This window comes from Panthera tigris, chromosome B2 (genome assembly GCF_018350195.1).
Source record: "Panthera tigris isolate Pti1 chromosome B2, P.tigris_Pti1_mat1.1, whole genome shotgun sequence".
Lineage (NCBI taxonomy): Eukaryota > Metazoa > Chordata > Mammalia > Carnivora > Felidae > Panthera > Panthera tigris.
The window spans coordinates 143,302,231-143,323,286 of record NC_056664.1 but is presented as its reverse complement, the minus strand read 5'-3'; the positions used below and the strand labels follow the sequence as shown (position 1 = coordinate 143,323,286).

The following is a 21,056-nucleotide window of genomic DNA, read 5'->3' as shown; positions in this document are numbered from 1 at the left end:
CCTGTATATACTGTCTTTTTCCCTGTACCTACATACAATAAAGTTTAATTATAAATAAGGCATAGTAAGAGATGAACAACAATAAGTGATAATAAAGGGGAGTGATTATGACAAAGGGGAGTGATTATGACAATACACTATTCACAATAACTGTAATCAAAGTTACGTGAATGCGGCCTCCCCACCTCCATATCTTATTGTACCATATCCTCCCTTCTGGTGGTGGCGTGAGATGATAACATGCCTACAAGATGAGACGCAGCAAGGGGAAATGTCGTAGGCATTGTGATGTAACCTTGGGCTACTGTCGACCCTCTGACGATAGGTCAGATCATCTGCTTCCGGGCTGCGGTTCACCACAGATAACTGAAGCACAGAAGACAAAGCCACGGATAAGGAGGGGCTACTGCTATAATATAAAAAGAGAAGCCCTGTCACTTTAGGTGAATATTGGTCTCCGGGGAGGCCTTGAGCACCAACAAAAACTCAAGCACTAAAATCCAACTCACTGGCGGTCATCCACATGATCAGAATAACTTCCTAGAAATTTCTAAAGACTGTTATTGAAATGAAGACATCAAGTATTTAAAAATCTTCGTAGAGAACTTACAGATTTCTGAGGATTCGTGCACCTTCTCCCCATACCCTTCCCACCCACCAAGGGCCAGTGGATCCCAGTTTGAGGAACAGGGCGTTACGGAATTTCTGGACGTGGTCATGAGTATAATAGTTGAGGGGGTATTGACCGAAATACATGAATTTTACTCTTTGAAGGAGAGAATGACGTTTTAGAGTGTATTAGAAGAGTGCTTGCAGCAATTTCATTGTCAAGTGATGGTTGGAAAATGCAAATGAACAAGTAGCAAGTGGTATTTGAGGCATTGCTACTCTTTACTCTTTTTTGATTCCTCCATTTCCGTTTCTTCCTTCATTCCTTTCCTCCTTCTCCATTCTGCCCAGATGAATGTATGCACTGCAGTGGAGAAAACTATGAGGGCAAAATTTCCAAGACCATCTCTGGAATCGAATGCCAGTCCTGGAACTCTCAAACCCCACATGCTCACGGATATATTCCTTCCAAGTGAGTCTTACTGGAAAAGCAATTAGACGTTTACAACTCTACACCTCTAGGGAGCGTTTAATGTTATTTGGATGTTTTCGCATGCCTCAGGAAGAGAACACATCTGATGTTTTGAATTTGAAAGTGTGTATCCTCCCGCACCATTGCAACTGAGGTATAATTTCTTGCTACTCAAAATGTGGGGCAGAGAGGAGTGATACCATCTGAGAGTTGGTTGGAAATGGAGAATCTCTGACCCTCTGAATCTGAATTTGCATTATAACCAGATTCCTGGCTGATTCATACGCACATTGAATTGTGAGAAATACAGATACATCTCACTTGTGTATTTTCCAAGTATTTCCCTCCTCTCTTTATTCCTTTCCTTTTCCTTTATACTGATGAGATTCAAGGCTTCCTAATGTATGATCTACGGACGGGTCTTAGGGATTGTGAATCCCCCATCGTTTTATGTGTATTTGTATCAGTGCATTTTTCCGGGGTGAGGATTTTCAACTTCCACCAGAGTTTCAAAGGGGATCATGAATTTATAATAGGAATAAGAATCCATGATCTGGAAAGTAATGACGATTCCTAGAGTAAGGTTTTCTGGGTCTTCCTTCTCACACTAATTGTACTGGAAAATGCCTCGTAATGGGCCTTATAAAACTCATAGGAAATGGGACTAAGCCACGGATTTCACTGTGGCTCACAACTCCCCTGAATTTCTATACATCCCATTCCACAGGGCTCGCTTGAAACACAGCCGTTGTCATTTGCCTTCAAAGGAGAAATACGGGAAAGGCCTCAAGGCCCAGACTGGATAAATTCACTTTCCAGAGACTAGAAGAGGCTTGTTTAAGCCACTGCTGGTTGTGCTCTACCTCCTGACTGAATATTCACAGCTTCAGACAGGGACGTGAAATAAGCCCAAATGGCCACAGGCTTGCCGTACATCTCATAGTCTCCATCACTAGGTCCCTGCTGAGGTCCCTGGGGCACTATTTGGCCAAGTGCTTCAGGAGTATACCTTCTCCCTTCCAGTTTCTATAAGCTTAAAGGCTAACAGGACCGGAACCTGGTAGACCAGAAGGACCATTCCTTTAAGTTATGAAGATGCCAACTTCTTGACTATCCCTGGTCAAGATGACCATCCCTCGTCTTAGATGACCATCCCTGGTCAGTGAGTTCTTAGTATTTTAAAATGGCTATCATTTGCAGCTGAATAGCTGGAGTTTGCCTACATTAATTTTCCAGACGGCCCAAATGATGAAGGCCTGTGATTTTTGCATATATACACTGTTAGAAAAACAGCCCTTGGAATAGTGAGCTAATCTTTCTAATGAGATAGTTACCTCTTTGAGGACAGCTCTCATCCAGTCATTTCCTTGGGTGCCTGACTGTGCCTAGCACACAGCAGATGCTCAATATTTGCTCATTTGAAGTGATTCTCACCCATAAATGTAAATGCTCGGTGCTATTAAAATCCTTCTTACCCCTTCAGATTTCCAAACAAGAACCTGAAGATGAATTACTGCCGTAACCCTGATGGGGAGCCCCGCCCGTGGTGCTTCACCACAGATCCCAACAAACGCTGGGAATTCTGTGACATCCCGCGCTGTAGTAAGTATGGCTCCTGCCCAGTCCTCAGGGATCCTCACCTGTTATGCCCTGGAAATAGAAACAAACAAACAAAACAAGCAAACAACAACAAACAAACAAACAAACAAACAAACAAAAACAAACGGAAACCTTGCATCAGGCTCGAGCGCTGTGCCTAGAACGTGCCCTATAGGTCCCGTGGGATATAATTGCTCTTTTAAAACAATTTATTGATGACTGTAGGTAATTGATCAGAGCTTCTACTGATTATGTTTTCGTTGTTGTTTTTCTTGCCTCTTCCAAGTACAGTTCAATGCAGGTTTGGGGGAAGTATCTCTGCTATCCTACTTTTCTCTAGTGCACAAGGGCAACAGACCCATGCTTTCTGATACATGGATTTCAAATCAATCCGGGCTCCTCGTGACTGTTGCTTTGTAAACAAAGCGATCTCTCTGGATGTGCAGTTTTTCAGTAAGCCAGACTTGTGAGAGAGCAGCAGAAAGATAGTGTTCAGGGGAAGACTTGGCAGGAATGACTTGGAAGAAACAATTTTATGTTTTCCTTCTGTGAGAACCTGTAACAGAGGACTAAACATTTAGACAAGGACAGTCATCAAAGGTTAAAGAAGAGGCAGGAGACCTTGATGGTGGCTTCCTGTTCTTTGATGTCACAATCATGCTTTGGGACTCTGAAGGTTATCAGGTGCTCTCCTTTATGAATATCAATTATTTTGTCATCTTTTTTTTTCCTCTCAAGAATTTCTTGATTTCTGTATGCATACGCTTTTCCTTGGAGGTAATTTTTGCCTTCTTTCAGTGGGCTCCTTGTTGTTTGGCTTTATGGAATGCTGGGTGTTCTCCAGTTATGTTTACTCAGTGAATAATTTATTCATTGCAAAGGAAGTTGTATCATTGGCATATGTGACTCTTACCATGAATGATGAACTGAGCAGAGAAAATATAGAAAGAAGCATCCACTTCAAGGGTCTTGTCTTGGGAAGAGTTCCTCATTAGATGATCTAATAAACTCTACCAAGTCAACTTCTTTTGAAAATGATGGACAATTTTCAAATGCCAGATTCCAAGAGAGGATGAGCTGAAGACAGGCTGATTCTCCCTGTCTCCATCCCTCCTACAATATCCATCTGTGCAGTCTTTATTTTTAAAATACTCATAGTAATTTATTACCTCCATTCAAGCAACACCACCCCCAACTTCTGGTCCAACGTATGAGTGTCTGAAAGGCAAAGGTGAAAACTACCGAGGGAAGGTGTCCCTCACCGTATCTGGACATACTTGTCAGCGCTGGAGCGAACAGACCCCTCACAAGCACAACAGGACCCCTGAAAACTTCCCTTGCAAGTAAGTCCGCCTCTGGTCTCAATCCCTGTCTGCTGAATGGAATGTGAAATCCCACTGACTTGGCCTTGGCTTTGTTACTAGAGGAACCAACATTAAAGCATTCTCGAATGAGAACTGGCCAAGTCATACACAAGGAAGTGAAATTTCACACTGCCTTTCCTCTAACGCTCGTTCTTTAAGTGTGGTTCCCCAGACCAGCAGCACTGGCATCATCAGAATTTGTTCCAAATGCAGATTCTTGAGCCCTGTCCAGATCCACTAGATCAGAAACTCGGAAGTGGGTCCCGACAACGTATTTTGGAAAGCTCCCCACTAAACGCACAGAAAGGTTTGAGAACACTTAAATTCTACAGCTATGATGTATCCTTCTTGAGGCAGAAACGGTCTGGAAAATACCCACTGTGTTTTCCACATTGAGCATAGCACCCAGCCCACAGCAAAAGACCTATTTTGCTTCACTATCCACAGTTGAGGCATATAGTCCCATCATTTGCCAGTGAGAAGCATCGGTGCCATAATTCTGCGGGTCCTGCGGAATCCCTCTGTGCTTAAGTTTCCGCCTGTTACTTGATTTGTGTCATTCTGGAGAATTAGCTGGGTGCATCCCCAATATCACCATCAACAAGCATGCATGCACCATTATGTATTGAGCCTTTTTGAAAACCTGGATTCCCAATCACTTCTTTTTCAGAAATTTGGATGAAAACTACTGTCGCAACCCTGATGGAGAAACAACTCCGTGGTGCTATACGACCAACAGCGAAGTGAGGTGGGAATACTGTCAGATCCCGTCCTGTGAGTCCTCGCCACTGTCCTCAGAACATTTGGACACCCCAGGTAAGGAAGGGGAATGAGAGCTTACCGAGGGCCCCGAGGCATTCTGGGTTTTTCCACTTCAGTGGGGCCACAGGACACAGTAGCTTTGTTTATAGTTTCCTTCTGCTCTGTTCAGAGAGCATGCTGTATGATTTCAATGATTTTGAATTTGTTGAGGCTTGTTTTAAGGTCAAGAATATGCTTGTCTTGGTGAATGTGCCCCGTGCTCTTGAAAAGCAGGTAGCTCTGCTGTTGTCGGGTAGTGTTCTACGAAGGCCAGTTAGGACGGGTGGGTTAGTGTTGTTTCGCTCTTCCGAATCCTTCCTAATTTTTGTTTTTATCTCTGTTCTATAGATTTCTGAGAGATGAATGGTGATGTCTCCAACTTGAGCTATGGATTCGTCCATATCTTCTTGGTCTTGTGTTTGCTTTATCCATTCTGGAACTCTTTGTTAGGCATATATACATTTAGGATTGTTATGTCTTCTTGAAGAAATGACCCATTCATCATTATGTAATGCCTCCCCTTAACTTTGGAAAGACTGCCCGCTTCAGTCTGCTTTCACTTGTAGGAATACAGCCCTTACAGCTCCATTTTCACTGTTGTTTGTATGATACCTCTTTTCTCTCAGCCTTTTAACTGAGATGTTTAGCATTTGCATTTAATGTAATTGCTTTATTTTTATTCTTATTTATTTTTAATTTTTTAAATGTTTTATTTGCTTTTGAGAGAGAGAGAGAGAGAGAGAGAGAGATCAGGGGAAGGGCAGAGAGAGAGAGAGGGAGACACAGAATCTGAGGCAGGCTCCAGGCTCCGAGCTGTCAGCCCAGAGCCTGACACAGGGCTTGGACTCATGATCCGTGAGATCATGACCTGAGCCGAAGTCGGACGCTTCACCAACCGAGCCACCCAGGTGCCCCTAATATAATTGTTAATATGGTTGGATTTAAAAGTTGTTTCTACTTGTCCTGTTTGATTTTTGTTATTTTTTTCAATCTTCCTCTGCCTCTGTGTTCACTCAATATTTTTGGTTCTCTTTTATCACCGCTACGTGCTTATTAGTTAAACCAATTTTAATGTTTTTACTATTTTTTTCCAATATCTACAATGTCCATCTCTAACTTATCACATTCCACCTTCAAATGATATTAGTCTCCTATATTTGAAATGCCAGAATCTTAGAACACTGTATTTCCACTTCCTCCCTGCAGTGTCGTGCTACCTTTCCCAAATGGCTTACTTCTACTATGTTATAAATCTCACAATATATTGATACTATTTTTGCCCGAATAGTCACCTTTCAAAGTGATTATAAATTAAAGTGCTTATGTTCTTCATTTCTTTCTGAAGATTCAAATTTCTATCTGGTATCATATTTCTTCTGTAAAAAAAAAACTTAACCTTTAACATTTTTTGTAGTACAGATCTGCTGCTAATGAAGTCTTTCAGCTTTTGTATGTCTTAAAAAGTCTCCATTTTGCCTTCAGTTGAAAAAATAATTTTGTTGGGTGTAGAATTCTAGGCTCATTTTTTTTTCTTTCACTACTTTCATGATATTCTGTTTAGAATAGCTTCTGACCAGAAATCTTATCTTTGTTCCTAAGTATTTCATACTTCCTTTTTCTCTGGCTGCCTTCAAGATTTTGTCTCATCTTTGGTTTCAGCAGTTTCATTGTGGTATGTCCACATGTGTTGTCCATTTATTTACATCTTGTATCTATCCTGCTTGAGGTTCTCTGAGCTTCCTGTATGTGTGGATTGATGATTTTCGTCACTCTTATAAAATTCTCAGACATTATTATGAAAATATTTTTTTCCTGCTCTCTCTCTTTCTGTTTTCCTTTTTTAGACTCTAATTACCCTTTCATATTACCTCATACCTCTTATATATTCTTCTTTTCCCTTCCACTTTTTTCCTCTCTTTGTGTGTCAATTTAGACGATTTCTTTTTTTTAAGTTTTAATTTATGTATTTGAGGGAGAATGACTGGGGGAGGGGCAGAGAGAGAGAAGGAGGACAGAGGATCTGAAGTGGGCTCTGTGCTCACAGCAGTGAGCCTGATGTGAGGCTCAAACTCGTGAACTGTGAGATGATGATCTGAGCCCAAGTGAGACACTTAACCATCTGAACCACCAGGAGCCCCAGTTTAGATCATTTCTATTAACCTATTTTCAAGTTCTCTGATTCTCTTTTCAGTTGTGTCTAGTCTGCAGATCAGCCCATCAAAGGAATTCTTCGTCTCTAATATCATGTTTTTTAAATTTCTATCATTTGCATTTTATCCTTTCTATCTCTGCTGAAATTCTTCATCTATTCATATATCTCGTTCACCTTTCCTATGAGATACTTTAGCATATTCATCATAGCTACCTCACAATCTCTGATAGTCTGCTCTGGTCATCTCTGATTCTGGCTCTATTAATTTCTTTATTACTGGCTTTTTTAGTGTGCCTTGTTATTTTTTATCAAATGTGGGACATTATGTGTAGAAGAATAGTAGCGATGGCAGTAAATAGTACTTACACTTTGAAATGGACACCCTCCTTCTGTAAGCAGCTTGTGTGGGTAACTGAGTCAATCTAATCAGAAGATGAACAGAATTTGAGTTGTCGTTGCTGCTTTTGCTTTAAGCAGGTTTCACATTCCTCATATCCCCTTCACATTCCTTCACATTCCTTACAGTAAAGTTTGGGGGTGCTCAAGAGTTTTCTTAGGATTCCTAATCCGGTCTTAGTTTTTAGCAGTCACTACATGCTTGCATCACAGAGGGCTCTTGCTCTAAACCTGCTTTTAGTGACAGACTGCTATTTCTTGTTACTCAATGCTAAGCTTTTGGTGGAGGTAAGCATTCTCTACCTTCCTGATCTACCCTCACTCTTAGATGGACTCTGTGCACTTGGGCTTTAAACGTAGTGTTTTCTTAATGTTCTTGCTCCTTCTTTCCATGGAACTAAATTCCAACTTGTATCTGTGGTGGATCTTAAGTGGAAGAGTACCAGACTTCTGCTCTGGGTCAATGAAGGATTCTGAGCACCGGAGAATTCCCTGTCCCTTTTCCAGGGGAATAGATCTTTGCCTCTATCCCTCCCTGAGAAACAGTGGACATTTTGCCTGCACTCTTGGGTGCAGAACTATTTCCTGCCCCATCTCCCATCAGATTAAGGCTTTGGCTTTGTATAAGCAAAAGGCCTGGGGAAACACACACACACACACACACACACACACACACACACACACAAGGATTTCATTTCTGCCCCCACTGGAAGCCAATCATCATGTGCAGCTTACACTATTGAATGTGCCTCTGGGCTCCTACCCATCTATTCTCATGAGCACCCAGTGGACATCCAAGAAAAAGAACTTGCACATGAGTGCAGTTTCCAATTAAAGTACTCTGACCCATTTGTTTTTTCCTGAATCTTAAATTAAGTCTTTACAAAAGAAAGTACGTGATTAAAATTCTACAGTGTGATGGATCTATTGTTTTCTTTACAAGTCCATCTGACCGCCAGTATGGAAAAGAAAGCAAAGCTAATTCCAAGAGACTGCTGTTCTGTTTGCGTCATAAATTGTTTCCCATATCTCTGTTCTAGTCATTACTTAGTTGGTTTCTTCTATTTCAGTTTCACTACCACCTGAACAAACTCCTGTGGTCCAGGAGTGCTACCAAGGCAATGGACAGAGTTATCGAGGCACATCATCTACTACCATCACAGGAAAGAAGTGTCAACCTTGGTCATCTATGGTACCACACCGACACGTGAAGACCCCAGAACGCTACCCAGACGCGTATGTCTTGAATTTTAACCACGAGGGGAACAATAGCCAAACTAAATTTCTGTTAGAAGGTCCGTGCTTTAAGCTAACTTCTTAGAACCAAATTTCTCTTTCACACCCTGGCTCCAGAACGTGAGGCAAAATGTCTTAGGCACCTCACCTTTGAGCAAAAGCTCTGGAAGTAGAGACGTTAGAAACTGGCTATCTTTCCTGAGTAGTTTTGTGAAAGAAAAGGAAGATATATAGAGGTGTTACAGTCACACCAGCAGAAAGCTCAAGAGAGCACATGACCAAAAACTTAGAAACAGAACCATTCTATAACCCCTGCTAAAGATCAATGAAATCTTTCAACTGTGGAGTTTTATCATTCCAAACTGCAACCTCTGAAGTGGACTTTGTGTTTATCATTGGATCACAAATATATTTATATTCAAGTATATATAACATGTAATATATATCTCTTAAGTTGTACTGACACTTGGCTCCTGAGCACAAGTGGTCTGCAGGGATAGGAGTTGCCAGGACATGAAGAGCGAAAGCAGAAGGGCAGATGAAAGTCAGGAAGTATACAGATACCAATAAGCAAAACAGGTAGAAGGACAAAAACAAGCATTTATGCTGTAAATGTTTAGAAAATGTAAGGAAAAACTATTTTCACATGATGGACAAAAGGTGTCACAGGACTGAGAACTTTTAGAAAGGGAAATAAATTAGTAGGTAGTAAGTTAGTTATAGGATTACTGAAGCTGCAGGGATTTCGTAGGCTGGGGAATGATGAGGAAGGATCCACGAAGAGAAGGAGCTGAAAGAATATGCATAGATCTCCTTAAATCTTTGGCTGAATAAAAAGCTGCACCTGCACAGGGAAAGATTCCACAAAGTTTGCAGGACAAAGAACAACTACTGAAGAAAGAACAACTACCAGGGAGTGGTGAGATAAATCACACAGCATTGGGAGATTCTGTGTTCAGAGATTTGAGATCCTGACTAGCCAGAGAGGGGAGACCTCATGGGACACCGTGAACATTTAGTCAAGACTATAGAAAAGTCACACTTTAGGAGTAGACTTAGTGTATTCCTAAAATAAAGGCTATTCTAGAAACACCCAGCAAAGCCTAAAAGCAATCTTAAAAGGATCAAAATAATCTCTATGTAATTAACTACTTGCCACAAGTAAACTCAACTCTCTTCAGAAGAAAACAACCAAATCCAGTCACCCAGTAATGTGGCATCCAATAATGTCTGGCATAAATTTAAAAATTACCAGACATGCAAAGATCATTAAATGTAATCCAGAGCCAAGAGAAAAATCAGTCAATACAAGCAGACCCAGAAATAGATAGAACTGATGGAATCAGCAGACAGAAATTTTAAAAAGATATTATAATTGTGTTTAAGAATTTAAAGGAAAGTATGAATATAAAAGAGAAAAGTAGATATTCTAAAGATAAAGCAAAACTATAAAAGAACCAAATGGAAAAGGCAGGATTAAAAAATATATATACATCAAATGAAAAGTACAGTGGATGACCTTACCATCAGGTTAGACATTACAGAAGAAAGTGTTAGCTTGAAAACAATGCGGTAGAAGCTATACACCCTGAAGCACAAAGTCAAAAAAAAAAAAAAAAAAAAAAAAGACTGAAAGAAAATAAAGGAAATAAGGATCTCTAGAAAAATATCAAAAGTTCCAATATATGTGTAAATCAAGTCCCAGAAAGAGAGGAAAGAGATATTGAAACCGAAAAATACTTGAAGTTATGATGGCTGAAATTTTTCCAAATATGAAGAAAATTATAAACTCATAGGTTTAAGAAGCTCAATGAATCATAAGTAGAATTTCAAAATTTTATCAAGTATTTAAGGAGAAAATACGGATCCTTTATCATCTCTTACAGAAAACAGTGGAGGAGGGAATACTTATCAATTCAATTTGTGAGGCCCAAAAAACTGAGATACAAAAAGTAGACAAGAATATTGCTAGAAACTACAGAACATGATCTGTTGTGAACATAGACAAAAGACTTAACAAAAAATTAGTAATTTGAGTGCAGGATTGGTTTAACATTTGCAAACAACCAAACGAATCCAACGTGTCAACAGAATAAAAGTGATATATCATATGATGTTATCAATAGATGTAGAACAAAATTAGACAAAATTTAACATTCATATGATAAAAAAAGTTTTAGCAAACTGAGAATAGAAGGAAATGTCCTCAATTTGATCAAGGCCATCTACAAAAAACCTCCAGCTAATATATTAATGGGTAAAGATTAATGCTCTCTCTATAAGACTGGGGACAAGAAGAGGAAATAAAGAGGCTAAAGTTTAGAAAGGAATCAGTAAACCTATCTTTATTCACAGAAAACTTGATTAATAATACAGAGTCCTAAGGACAAAAATAAGTGAGCTTTTCAAAGTCGAAATATACAAAAGTATATACAATATCAATATTCAAAGAATCCATTGTATTTCTATACACCAGAAATAACCAATTGGAAAAGAAAGATTTTAAAACAATGTCACTGACGATGGCATCAAAAACAAAATATTTAATGATAAATTTAACAAAGTGTGTATAAGAACTACATACTGCTTACTACAAAATGTTGAGAAAAATTTAAAAGATCTAAATATAGATATACTATGTTATGGATTACAAGAGTCAGTATCAATTCTCACCAAACTGATCTTTGGATTCAACCTACATTCAAGCAAAATTCCTGCAGCTTTTTTTTTTTGAAAAAGAGACAAAATCTGTAGGCAAGGGACCTAGAATCAGCAAAACAATCTATAGAAGAAGAACAAAGTTGGAAGACATACCCACCCTGATTTAAAGATTTACTATAAAATACAGTAATCAAGACACAGTGGTAATGGCAGAAAGGTATACAAATAGAAAAAAGGACGGTCCAGAACCAGACCCACATACACATGGTCCATTGATTTTCGATATGACGGCAAAGCAAAGCAGTACAGAAGGGAAGTCTTTTCCAAAATCATTCTCGAACAACTGGATATCCACGTGGAAAAACAAAACCAAACAACCCAAACCTTGACTCTTCTTACCTCAAATTAGAGAAAACTCTTAGACCTGAAGGTGCAGGCTAAAACCTAAGCTGAAATATAAAGCTTCCAGAATATTTTAATATCCTTAGGGAAGGGAAAAATTTTTTTAGACAGGACCTAAAAGGCAGAATAAAAGAAAAAAGAATGTATACTTTGGACTTTAACAAAGTGAAAACTCCTGCTCACCGAAAGTCATTGTTAAAAAAAAAAAAAAAAAGGTAAGTCAGAGACTGAGAGAAAAATACTCTCAATTCATATATCTGCTGCATGGTTTATATCCAGAATATATACATATTCTTCCTACTTGCTAATACAGAAACAAACAACCTAATAAAAATGGACAGATGAGTTCATTAGGCGTTCCACAGGGAAGATACACAAACGGCCATTAAGTACCTAAAAAAATGCTCAACATCTTAGCCATCGAGGAAATAAGAATTGTAACCACAATAACCAATGGCAGTGGCTGTTATTGAAAAGAGGAAAGACCGACAACAATCAGTGGGGCCAAGGTTGCAGAACAACTCTACCCGCCGCCCTGTGTTCTGGGTAGAGTAGGAAATGTACAATCATTTCATGTGAAATCAGTCTGATACCCACATGCATCTACCCTACAGACTTGCAGTTCTATCCCTGAATTTTTACCTAGAGGAAATAAAAACACGAGTCCACAAAAATATCTACCAGAATATTCGTATCAGAGCAACTTTATTCATAATAGCCCCGAACTGGAAGCTGCTTCAGTGCCCAGCAATAAGAAAAGGAATCAGTAATTGGTGGTATATTCATACAATGGATATCATTCAACAATAAAAGGGAACAAGCCACCGATACTCTTAAATAGCTCAAAAAAATCATCCTGAGGAAAGAAGCCAGACACAGAAACGTACGTACCATGAGTCCGTTTTTATGAGGTTCTGGAAGAGGCAAATCTGGTTTATGGTGAGAGAAATCAATAGTATTTCCTCCCCCAGAGGGGCAGCAGAGATACATTGAACGCTGACCCCGCTTTCTGGGGGGATGGGAATCCCGTATAATCCCGTATAATCCCGTGGGTTATACAGGTATATGTGGTCAACAAAACTCGTCAGACTCCCTTGAAGGTCTATGCATTTCGCTCTGTATTAAGTATACCTCGATTCTAAAGAAGAAAGAGATCAGGGCCCCATTTCAAAAGGTAGAACTTTCAACACATCCAGTTGCTTGAGGGCCTCTCTGAAGGGCTTCCTCGGATTGTTGGCCAGGCTCCGTGACAGTCACTTGCCTGTAGTGTCCACAGACATAGTGCTGGATTCCCATAATTCATAGTATGTTTCAGATTTTCTCAGCAGGTTGTGGGTCTGAACTCCAAAGAGGGTTGCAAAGCTGAGAAATCCCAGAGGCTGGGGCAGTTTGGTGGGGGTGGGGGGGAAGGGGGGCGGCAGGGACCACACTGCCCAGTGTTCCCAGGTTCCTCACCTGCTGTGCCTCTTTCCCAGTAGTCTCTGACTCTCCCGTAAGCCCTCAGCCCCGCTGCTGCACCCTCACATCTCCTTTCACCCCCGCTTTAGCATCATCTGCCTCCCTCCATCCTATGTGGCTGCAGCGAGGGAGTCCCCAGTCTGCCTGCCCCCACCCCTGCATTTCCCCAGAAGGCATCCTTTAGAAACACATTCTGCTTGGGAGCTAGTTTCCCAGGCGAGCTTTTCTTAAGTCTTTCAAAGCCCAAGCCCACGAGATCTACCTGAGAGGCTATTTACAGTATTTTCATGCTAAGTGCACAGCATTTTAGCAACATTGTGAACCGGTCAATGGAGGGGGCTGGCCTGGGAGTGTGGTCACAAGTCACTCCTCAGGGGAAATATTCAGTTCCTACTTACATAGCTCTGTGTATTCATAAGATAGAGATAGAGATATATTTGTATGTGCATAAGAAAAAAAAATCTAAAACATCTGCTTTAAAATCAGTATTGGTTATCCCTGGGGAAATGTATATAACATTCCCAGGGAAAGGAAGACATTCAGGTACTTTCTTTTACACACTTAGGTATTATCTGTTTTTATATGACGTGCATATAAACTATATTATTAAAGTAAAAATTATAAGCTATGGTTTAAAAACATCTTTTTAAGTTTATTTATTTTGAGAGAGTTAGAGACGGCATGAGTGGGGAAGGGGGATAGAGAGAGAGAGTGAGAGACTCCCAAGCAGCCTCTGCCCAACACTGGGCTCGAACTCATGAAACCGCAAGAAAAGGTGACCTGAGCCAAAACCCAGAGTTGGGTGCTTAACTGACTGAGCCACCCGGGCGCCCCTATAAGCTGTGCTTTAAATGTACCCCGTTGTTTAGAAGTTGAGAACCATCTGTGCTTGTCACGATTATAATAGCAATTGGCACTGAGGTACAGGTACTGGAACGATTTCAAAGTCACATACTATCAATCAGGCTGTTATGACAAAAGTCTGGGAGGGCCCCAGAAGATTCCCCACCTCTCACGCCCTGTATTGTGGACTCCACAGCGGCCTGACCATGAACTACTGCAGGAACCCAGACGCCGACAAGAGCCCTTGGTGTTACACCACCGACCCCAGTGTCCGCTGGGAATTCTGTAACCTGAAAAAATGTCCGGACAGAGAAGAGAGTGCCACCAAGTCCCCGACTGTTTCCCAGGTTCCGAGTGCAGAGGACCCTTCCGAGTCAGGTGAGAAGTCCGTGCCCTGACGTCCACACACCTGGGCATCGGGAGGACGCGAGGTGGGACGTCTCCTGGAAGGGCTTTATTGCTACAGGCAACTGAGCCCCGGCTGACGGTCGGCCACCGGAGGCCACAGCCGCTACTGCCCGTGTGACGTGGGTGGGCCACGTTTTAAGGACTTGCAAACCAATTGGTGGTGAGGGATGGATGAAATGTGAGCCCGAGGAGACTGAGGGGTTGACCATGGCAGCACTGGCCAGGATGGAATCTGCTGGAACACCCAACACTCACCTCCTCCATGGGGAAGTAGAAATGATTAATTCGGGTTTGAATGTACTGAGTTAGGAGGGCTCGGAAGGCAGTTGGGTGAGGCTCCCTGACACAAACCTGGGAAGGTGGATATGTGGCTTGCGGGGTGCCTGGGCCCGAACACAGGGTTGTGATTGTCATCCGAGGAAAATCATCACCCTCCCCTGTGCTTCCCTGGCCCTGGGAGTGTATGTAGCTCTGAGCGCTTAGCACCTACTTCTGGGCTTGTCTCCCCTCGGCCCCAGCATGGAGACTCAGGGGTCCAGGGCCCATCTGGCCACATTTAGGTAACTCAAACACCTCCAGAGGGTAATGATTAAAACAAGAACTTGGTTGGAAGTTGAGACCCCTCTCCTTGCTGAGATGGGCTTGGTTCCTCTGAAATGCTCACCTCCCGTTCCCTTGACCAGGCTGAGCACATCTCTCTTTCCTCTCTCTCGGTGACACCCTAGGCTCTGTGCCCGTCTGCATATCCCTCCTAGATAGTACTTGAGATGACCCCCCCATGGGTCTCCCACATGCCTGCCTCACCTTTGGTGCGCGGGATAACTCCCCTCCCCTGGTCCTGGCAAACACCGAGGTTCCAGGCTTCCCAGATGGCCCCCCTTCTTGGCAGAGAAGCTAACTGGCCCAGCTTTCGTTTTTTTATTTTCCAAATGGCCATCAGAGCACTGGTGCCCTGGGTCCCCCTATGGGGTATGTATCATGTTCTCGGCGGGGGGGGGGGGGGGGTCTTGTGGAAGCTCCCTTTCCCAAGGCTTGAGTTGAAGATGGGCTTGAGGAAGAGGCCCAAGTCATTTCTTTTTTTTTTTTTTAATTTTTTTTAACTTTTATTTATTTTTGAGACAGAGAGAGACAGAGCACGAACAGGGGAGGGGCAGAGAGAGAGGGAGACACAGCCAAGTCATTTCTTTAGGAACCCTTTCACCGCAGAGGGTGGGAACTCACAGCACAGCTCCAGCCAAGATAGACTTGTTTATAAAATCCTTTCCAGTCCACACTCTTTTTATCCACCCTTGATGAGAATGGGGTGCCCAAGGGTCGCCTGACGGCTCACAGAACTACCTGCGTCTTGTTAACCCTCCACGTGCTGAAACTCCCCTTGTTACGAAATTGACCTACTGTCCTAGCCAAAATTCCCATGCTAACATCTTGGCTTGTGATGATTTCCCAGGCAGTAGCGTTTCCAGTAACATTTTAAAGTAGTCAGCGCTCACTGGGATTGTCAGCATTCCAGGGCCCTGAGAATGTGACCGCAGGATCTGTCGTCAGAGAATCCGCGCAGGCTGTATATCTTCCTTGCCATCCCGGAACCGCGCAGGACATATCACCCCCCCCCCCCCATTTTCTTTTCCCTACAGATTGCATGTTCGGGAATGGCAAAGGATACCGGGGCAAGAGGGCAACCACCGTTTCGGGCATCCCCTGCCAGGAGTGGGGAGCCCAGGAGCCCCACAGACACGGTATTTTCACTCCTGTGACAAATCCACAGTCAGGTCTGGAAAAAAACGTAAGCCACTTTGATTTGGACTCTATTTGGCCTTCTGCTGACCGATCTTTGCAAAGAGGATTGGTCCTGTGGTACAGCAAGGCAGCTGGACAGGTCCTCGGGGGCGGCAGAGAGGATTAGGAGAGACCTCAGGAACTCAGCCTCCATGTAACCGGCATCAGCACGTGGCAACGACCCTTTCCAAGGGCAAGCGGACCTCTGGGCTTGTGGCCACTGGGCTCAGGCCCCTCACTTCGTCTGTGACCTTTAACATTGTGGGCTGTTTCTACTTTCTCTGCATTTGTCTTCTACGTTCTGGTGGTCAGGGGTGACTTTTGTGACATTTTAGTCAAATTTTTCTAGAAAAAAATGTGGATGGTCCATTAGGACTCCACGCGGTACGATTTTTCCTAGTCTCACCCACTCTGTGGGGTGGTTTATGTGGGGGGTCTATACAGGACAGGAAAAGAAAGACATCGCCTTCCTGTGGCTTGACCCTGTTGGAATGTGCATGGTTGCCGAGAACAGTTTCTGGAACAAGAGCAGATGGGCGTCACTGGGGAGGACACCGCAGAGGTGAACCTAGGGATGAGTCAGTCGTGTCCCACGGTCCACTTTTGCTGCTGCTTGGTCTCTAAGAGGTCCGCTGACACAGGCTGCTGGAGGGGCGGCCCCTTTCTATCCCTCTACCCAGGACACCTGGGGGGCTCAGCCAGTTGAGCGTCTGACTTTGGCTCAGGTCATGATCTCACAATTCGTGACTTTGAGCCCCACATCGGACCGGCTGCTGTCAGCACAGAGCCCAAGTTGGATCCGCTATCCCCCTCTCTCTGCCCCTCCTCTGCTCATGCGTGCTCCCTCACTCTCAAAAATAAAATAAACATTGGGGCGCCTGGGTGGCTCAGTCGGTTAAGCGGCCGACTTCGGCTCAGGTCATGATCTCACGGTCTGTGAGTTCGAGCCCCGCGTCGGGCTCTGTGCTGACAGCTCAGAGCCTGGAGCCTGTTTCAGATTCTGTGTCTCCCTGTCTCTGACCCTCCCCCGTTCATGCTCTGTCTCTCTCTGTCTCAAAAATAAAATAAAAAAAAAAAAACATTAAAAAAATATAATAAAATAAACATTAAGGAAAACCTATAGCACCTCAGGGCGCCTGGGTGGCTCAGTCGGTTAAGCGTCCGACTTCAGCTCAGGTCATGATCTCACAGTTCGTGGGTCCGAGCCCCGTGTCGGGCTCTGTGCTGACAGTTCGGAGCGTGGAGACTGCTTCGGATTTCGTGTCTCCTTGTCACTCTGCTCCTCCCCAACTTGTGCCCTATCTATGTCTCTCAAAAAATAAATAAATGTAAAAAAAAATTTTTTTTAAAAGAGAAAAACCTATAGCACCTCTCCCTTAGCCCCTCGGGGGTTCTATCCACTCACAGGGGGCTTGACCGATGGCAAACTGAGTCAGAAGCTTTATAATATCCTAAAAAAATAACCTTGCCCCCTACTGCAAAAAACTAGGGACACCACCTTTTATCTTTTTTTTAAGCGTGTTTATTTTGAGAGAGTCAGAGAGATTGAGCGGGGGAGGGGCAGAGGGAGGGGGACTGAGGATCTGGAGTGGGCCGTGGGCTGACAGCAGAGAGCCTGAGGCGGGGCTTGAACTCTTGAGCTGATAGATCATGACCTGAAGCGAAGTTGGACGCTTAACCGACTGAGCCACCCACGCGCCCCACTACGCAGCTTCTAACGACAGCAGTGAAATGTCTGTCTGAATACCTTCTCTGCCCTGCTGTGCCCAGCCCTCCATACACCTGCCTTTTGTTTTCAGTACTGCCGCAATCCCGATGGTGATGTCAATGGTCCTTGGTGCTACACGATGAGTCCAAGGAAACTTTTTGACTACTGTGATGTCCCTCAGTGTGGTAAGTTGCTTTCCTTTCTGGAAGGAGATGACTTCTCAGATAAATGCAGCATCATCTCCCCGATACAGATTTGCAAAAGGAAGGCTCTGAGCTGAGTGTGTCGGGTGGGCTGCCCTCTCTTCATCCTGGGCCTCTTGAATCTGTCCTCCTGGTGGCCCCATTGGTCAGGGAGTCCCCTTCCCTGACACCTAAACAAAGTAAATACACCATCTTTGCAAAGAGCAAACTTAGAGGTGATCCGATCAGCCTCAGGATGGTCTCACTGAATTCTCCATGTCCCGCTTGGGCTGCCTGAAAAGCAAATTTAAGTCCAGTCCCCAGACAGGTGACTCTTCTCTTTCAGTGGCTGAGAAGTAAGAAAAAACATACGAACAACATGACCCAGCTAAGCATACCATGTACGTTGCAAACCTATAAACAGTCATCCTAAGAATTCAATGAGAAGTAATGTAGATTTTTACCAAGCCCCAAATCTCCTTTCTCCTCAGATTACTATTCATTACCCACACATTAGCCACATAACTTAGAGAAAGCTTGTCTGGATTCTTTCCTCATTTCCCTGAGGCTTTCCAGGGAGCCAGAAGCTTGGATCAGGGAAAGGAGAAAATTTGGAATAACAGATCCATGGGAAGGTCTGGAGAACAACATAAGCCTCTTTGATTTGGACCCCGTGTCATTTCCTGCAGACCTGTCTTTGCACACAGAATTCGTGCCGGTTACAGAAAACCAGGCTGGACCTCCCCTTTGCTCGGCTTGGTTACATGTGATTGTGTCTGATTGTGTCTGATTGTGTCTGCCTGGTGGAGGGACTAGTGCTGGGGAGGGAGAAGCTCTGACTGCGGAATCACTGAAGACCAGCGTGCAGAGGCGGTTGGGGGCCAGTCGGGAGCACAGGTGAAGAGCACGGGAGCCACTTTGCCAGGCTTTGCACCTGGGGCCCTCCTGGGTAGAGCCGCGGGGTGGAAGGAGCGGCCAGGGTGACAGGCAAGTTTGCACTCGGCTGCTGTTATTCTGCTGTCTGGATTTGGGGGGAGTTTATAGCTGAATCTTCCTCGAGTGGGTGTTCTCTCTGTTCCGCAGAAGCTCTCTTGGTGGCCCCTTCATCTGGAAGTCTCTGAATGGGGTTACTGCCTTCCCTTCAGCGGGTCACTCCTGATCAGCCCTGCCCCTTCTGGAATACCTGGCCGCCTCTTACGGCCCAGGCTCTCCATGCTGGACAGGCCGCTTGCTTGACAGGATGGCCTTTAAGTTGTCTTATCAGCATGACATTCCTGTCATGGGCTTCACAGCTGTGCCTGGGATGATGCTCCTCAATGCCCATGGAGGAGAAGTACAGTAACTTCACAGGTGCAGCCCTAGGCCACCACCAGATGCTCTGGTCTTTTGGAGGCTAGAGCTGTTTTAGGCATTAGTGGGTAGTACCAAGGAAGGAGCACTGCCCTTATTGCCTAGGGGGAAAGGTAGGAGGGAAATAGAGAATAGGGCAAGTGGCTGTAAGTCATCCCCAGGGCATTGGGTTAGTCTTTGGAAACTTCTGGAAGCCCTGTCCCGAGGCTGGCTGAGAGATGTTTAGGACAGTTATCTTTGTTACATACAACTATACACACACACAGACACACACATGGGTACGTGTATGTACACAGAGTTTCACATCAAAAAAATACCCATCGTGCCTTTCAATGGACATGACAACTATGGTTTTCAGTAAACTTTATGTGGTTCAGATGGCACAGAGGAAGAAGAAGAAGAAGAAGGAGGAGGAGGAGGAGGAGAAGGAGACAGAGAAGGAGAAAGAGGAAGAAGAAGAGGGAGATGATGATGGAGATGAGAACCTAGATAAATCACATCAAGTCAGAATAACATTTGTGTCATGGCGCCCTCAGCAAACTCTCACTGTAACACCTAACTCTGCTTAATCCCTCCCCCCAAAACAATACAAGAGCACTTACATTTTCCTGAAAGGAGAAGGTTCTGTGTTGTCTACTGCCACTTTTGAAATCAAAGGGAAAAAAATATCCCAAAAGATGCTTATGACCTTGCTGTTCAGTTTGGCCTTCAAGATGTCAAAACCTTCGTGCTTTGGTCATGACCCATTGATCTCTCTGGAGTTGTGTGACACAATGGCTACCTTTCATTTCGCTTCTTTAAATGTGACTCTCTTCTCCACTTTGTGCCACAGTGTCCGCTTCATTTGATTGTGGGAAGCCCCAGGTGGAGCCGAAGAAATGTCCTGGAAGGGTTGTAGGTGGATGTGTGGCCAACCCACATTCTTGGCCCTGGCAAGTCAGTCTTAGAACAAGGTAACAACATTTCCAGAAACGATTAGTTCCATTCTTCTATGTAAGCCCTGCAAAACCTTTCTCATTTCACACTGAATCCACAGAGCTTATCAGTACCTGCCTCTATATTCTTAGGAGGAAGGAAAACGACGAAAATAAAATTATATTTTTCTAGGTTCTCTACTTTGAAAATAGCCAGAATTGGAATATTTTCCTTGATCTGGGCATCTATCATCAAACTCTGCGGACGTAGTAATTTATACCAAATTCCAATATTTCTGGCAAAGTATTGGAGATGCCTGGAGAGTTTTTATCAATGTCTATTGTCTCTTTGGAAGACAAAGGGCAGGGGGTATTTTTAGAAATGTGTTACGTTGAGGGAGGCATGGGCAAAGTTATCTATAATCTTTGACCGATACCCTTTTTTTTTTTTACACTTTTGTGAATTCTTGAATTTAATCAAAGGGTGCTCAGCCATTCATTCACAAGCACATCCCATGTCTTCACTCTAAGATAGTTCAGGAGCACCATAATTCAAGAGTGATCAGTTCTGGTCCTATGGAACCCAGAAGGTTTGGGTGACGGTTTCAGTGGCATGGGCTTTTAATAAGTTCGATTTTCCTGGATGCCTCTTGTAAAGCGCACGTGTGAAACAGGCTGATCTGTTTTCTGTGTTGCTCTGTCATCTTGTTTCGACACCACGGCAA

The 21,056-nt window shown here is 43.5% G+C and overlaps 1 protein-coding gene across 1 annotated transcript in view; it reads left to right on the top strand.

The window, feature by feature from the left end:
- The window catches only part of PLG (plasminogen), a 43,539-nt gene that overhangs the window by 13,938 nt on the left and 8,545 nt on the right, over positions 1 to 21,056 (top strand). The window contains exons 6-14 of the mRNA XM_007097235.3: positions 961 to 1,081; positions 2,565 to 2,683; positions 3,861 to 4,023; positions 4,715 to 4,860; positions 8,464 to 8,629; positions 14,190 to 14,371; positions 16,036 to 16,184; positions 17,977 to 18,070; positions 20,250 to 20,370. Coding sequence (XP_007097297.2) covers positions 961 to 1,081; positions 2,565 to 2,683; positions 3,861 to 4,023; positions 4,715 to 4,860; positions 8,464 to 8,629; positions 14,190 to 14,371; positions 16,036 to 16,184; positions 17,977 to 18,070; positions 20,250 to 20,370 — 1,261 coding nt within the window. The remainder of the gene's footprint in view (positions 1 to 960; positions 1,082 to 2,564; positions 2,684 to 3,860; positions 4,024 to 4,714; positions 4,861 to 8,463; positions 8,630 to 14,189; positions 14,372 to 16,035; positions 16,185 to 17,976; positions 18,071 to 20,249; positions 20,371 to 21,056) is intronic.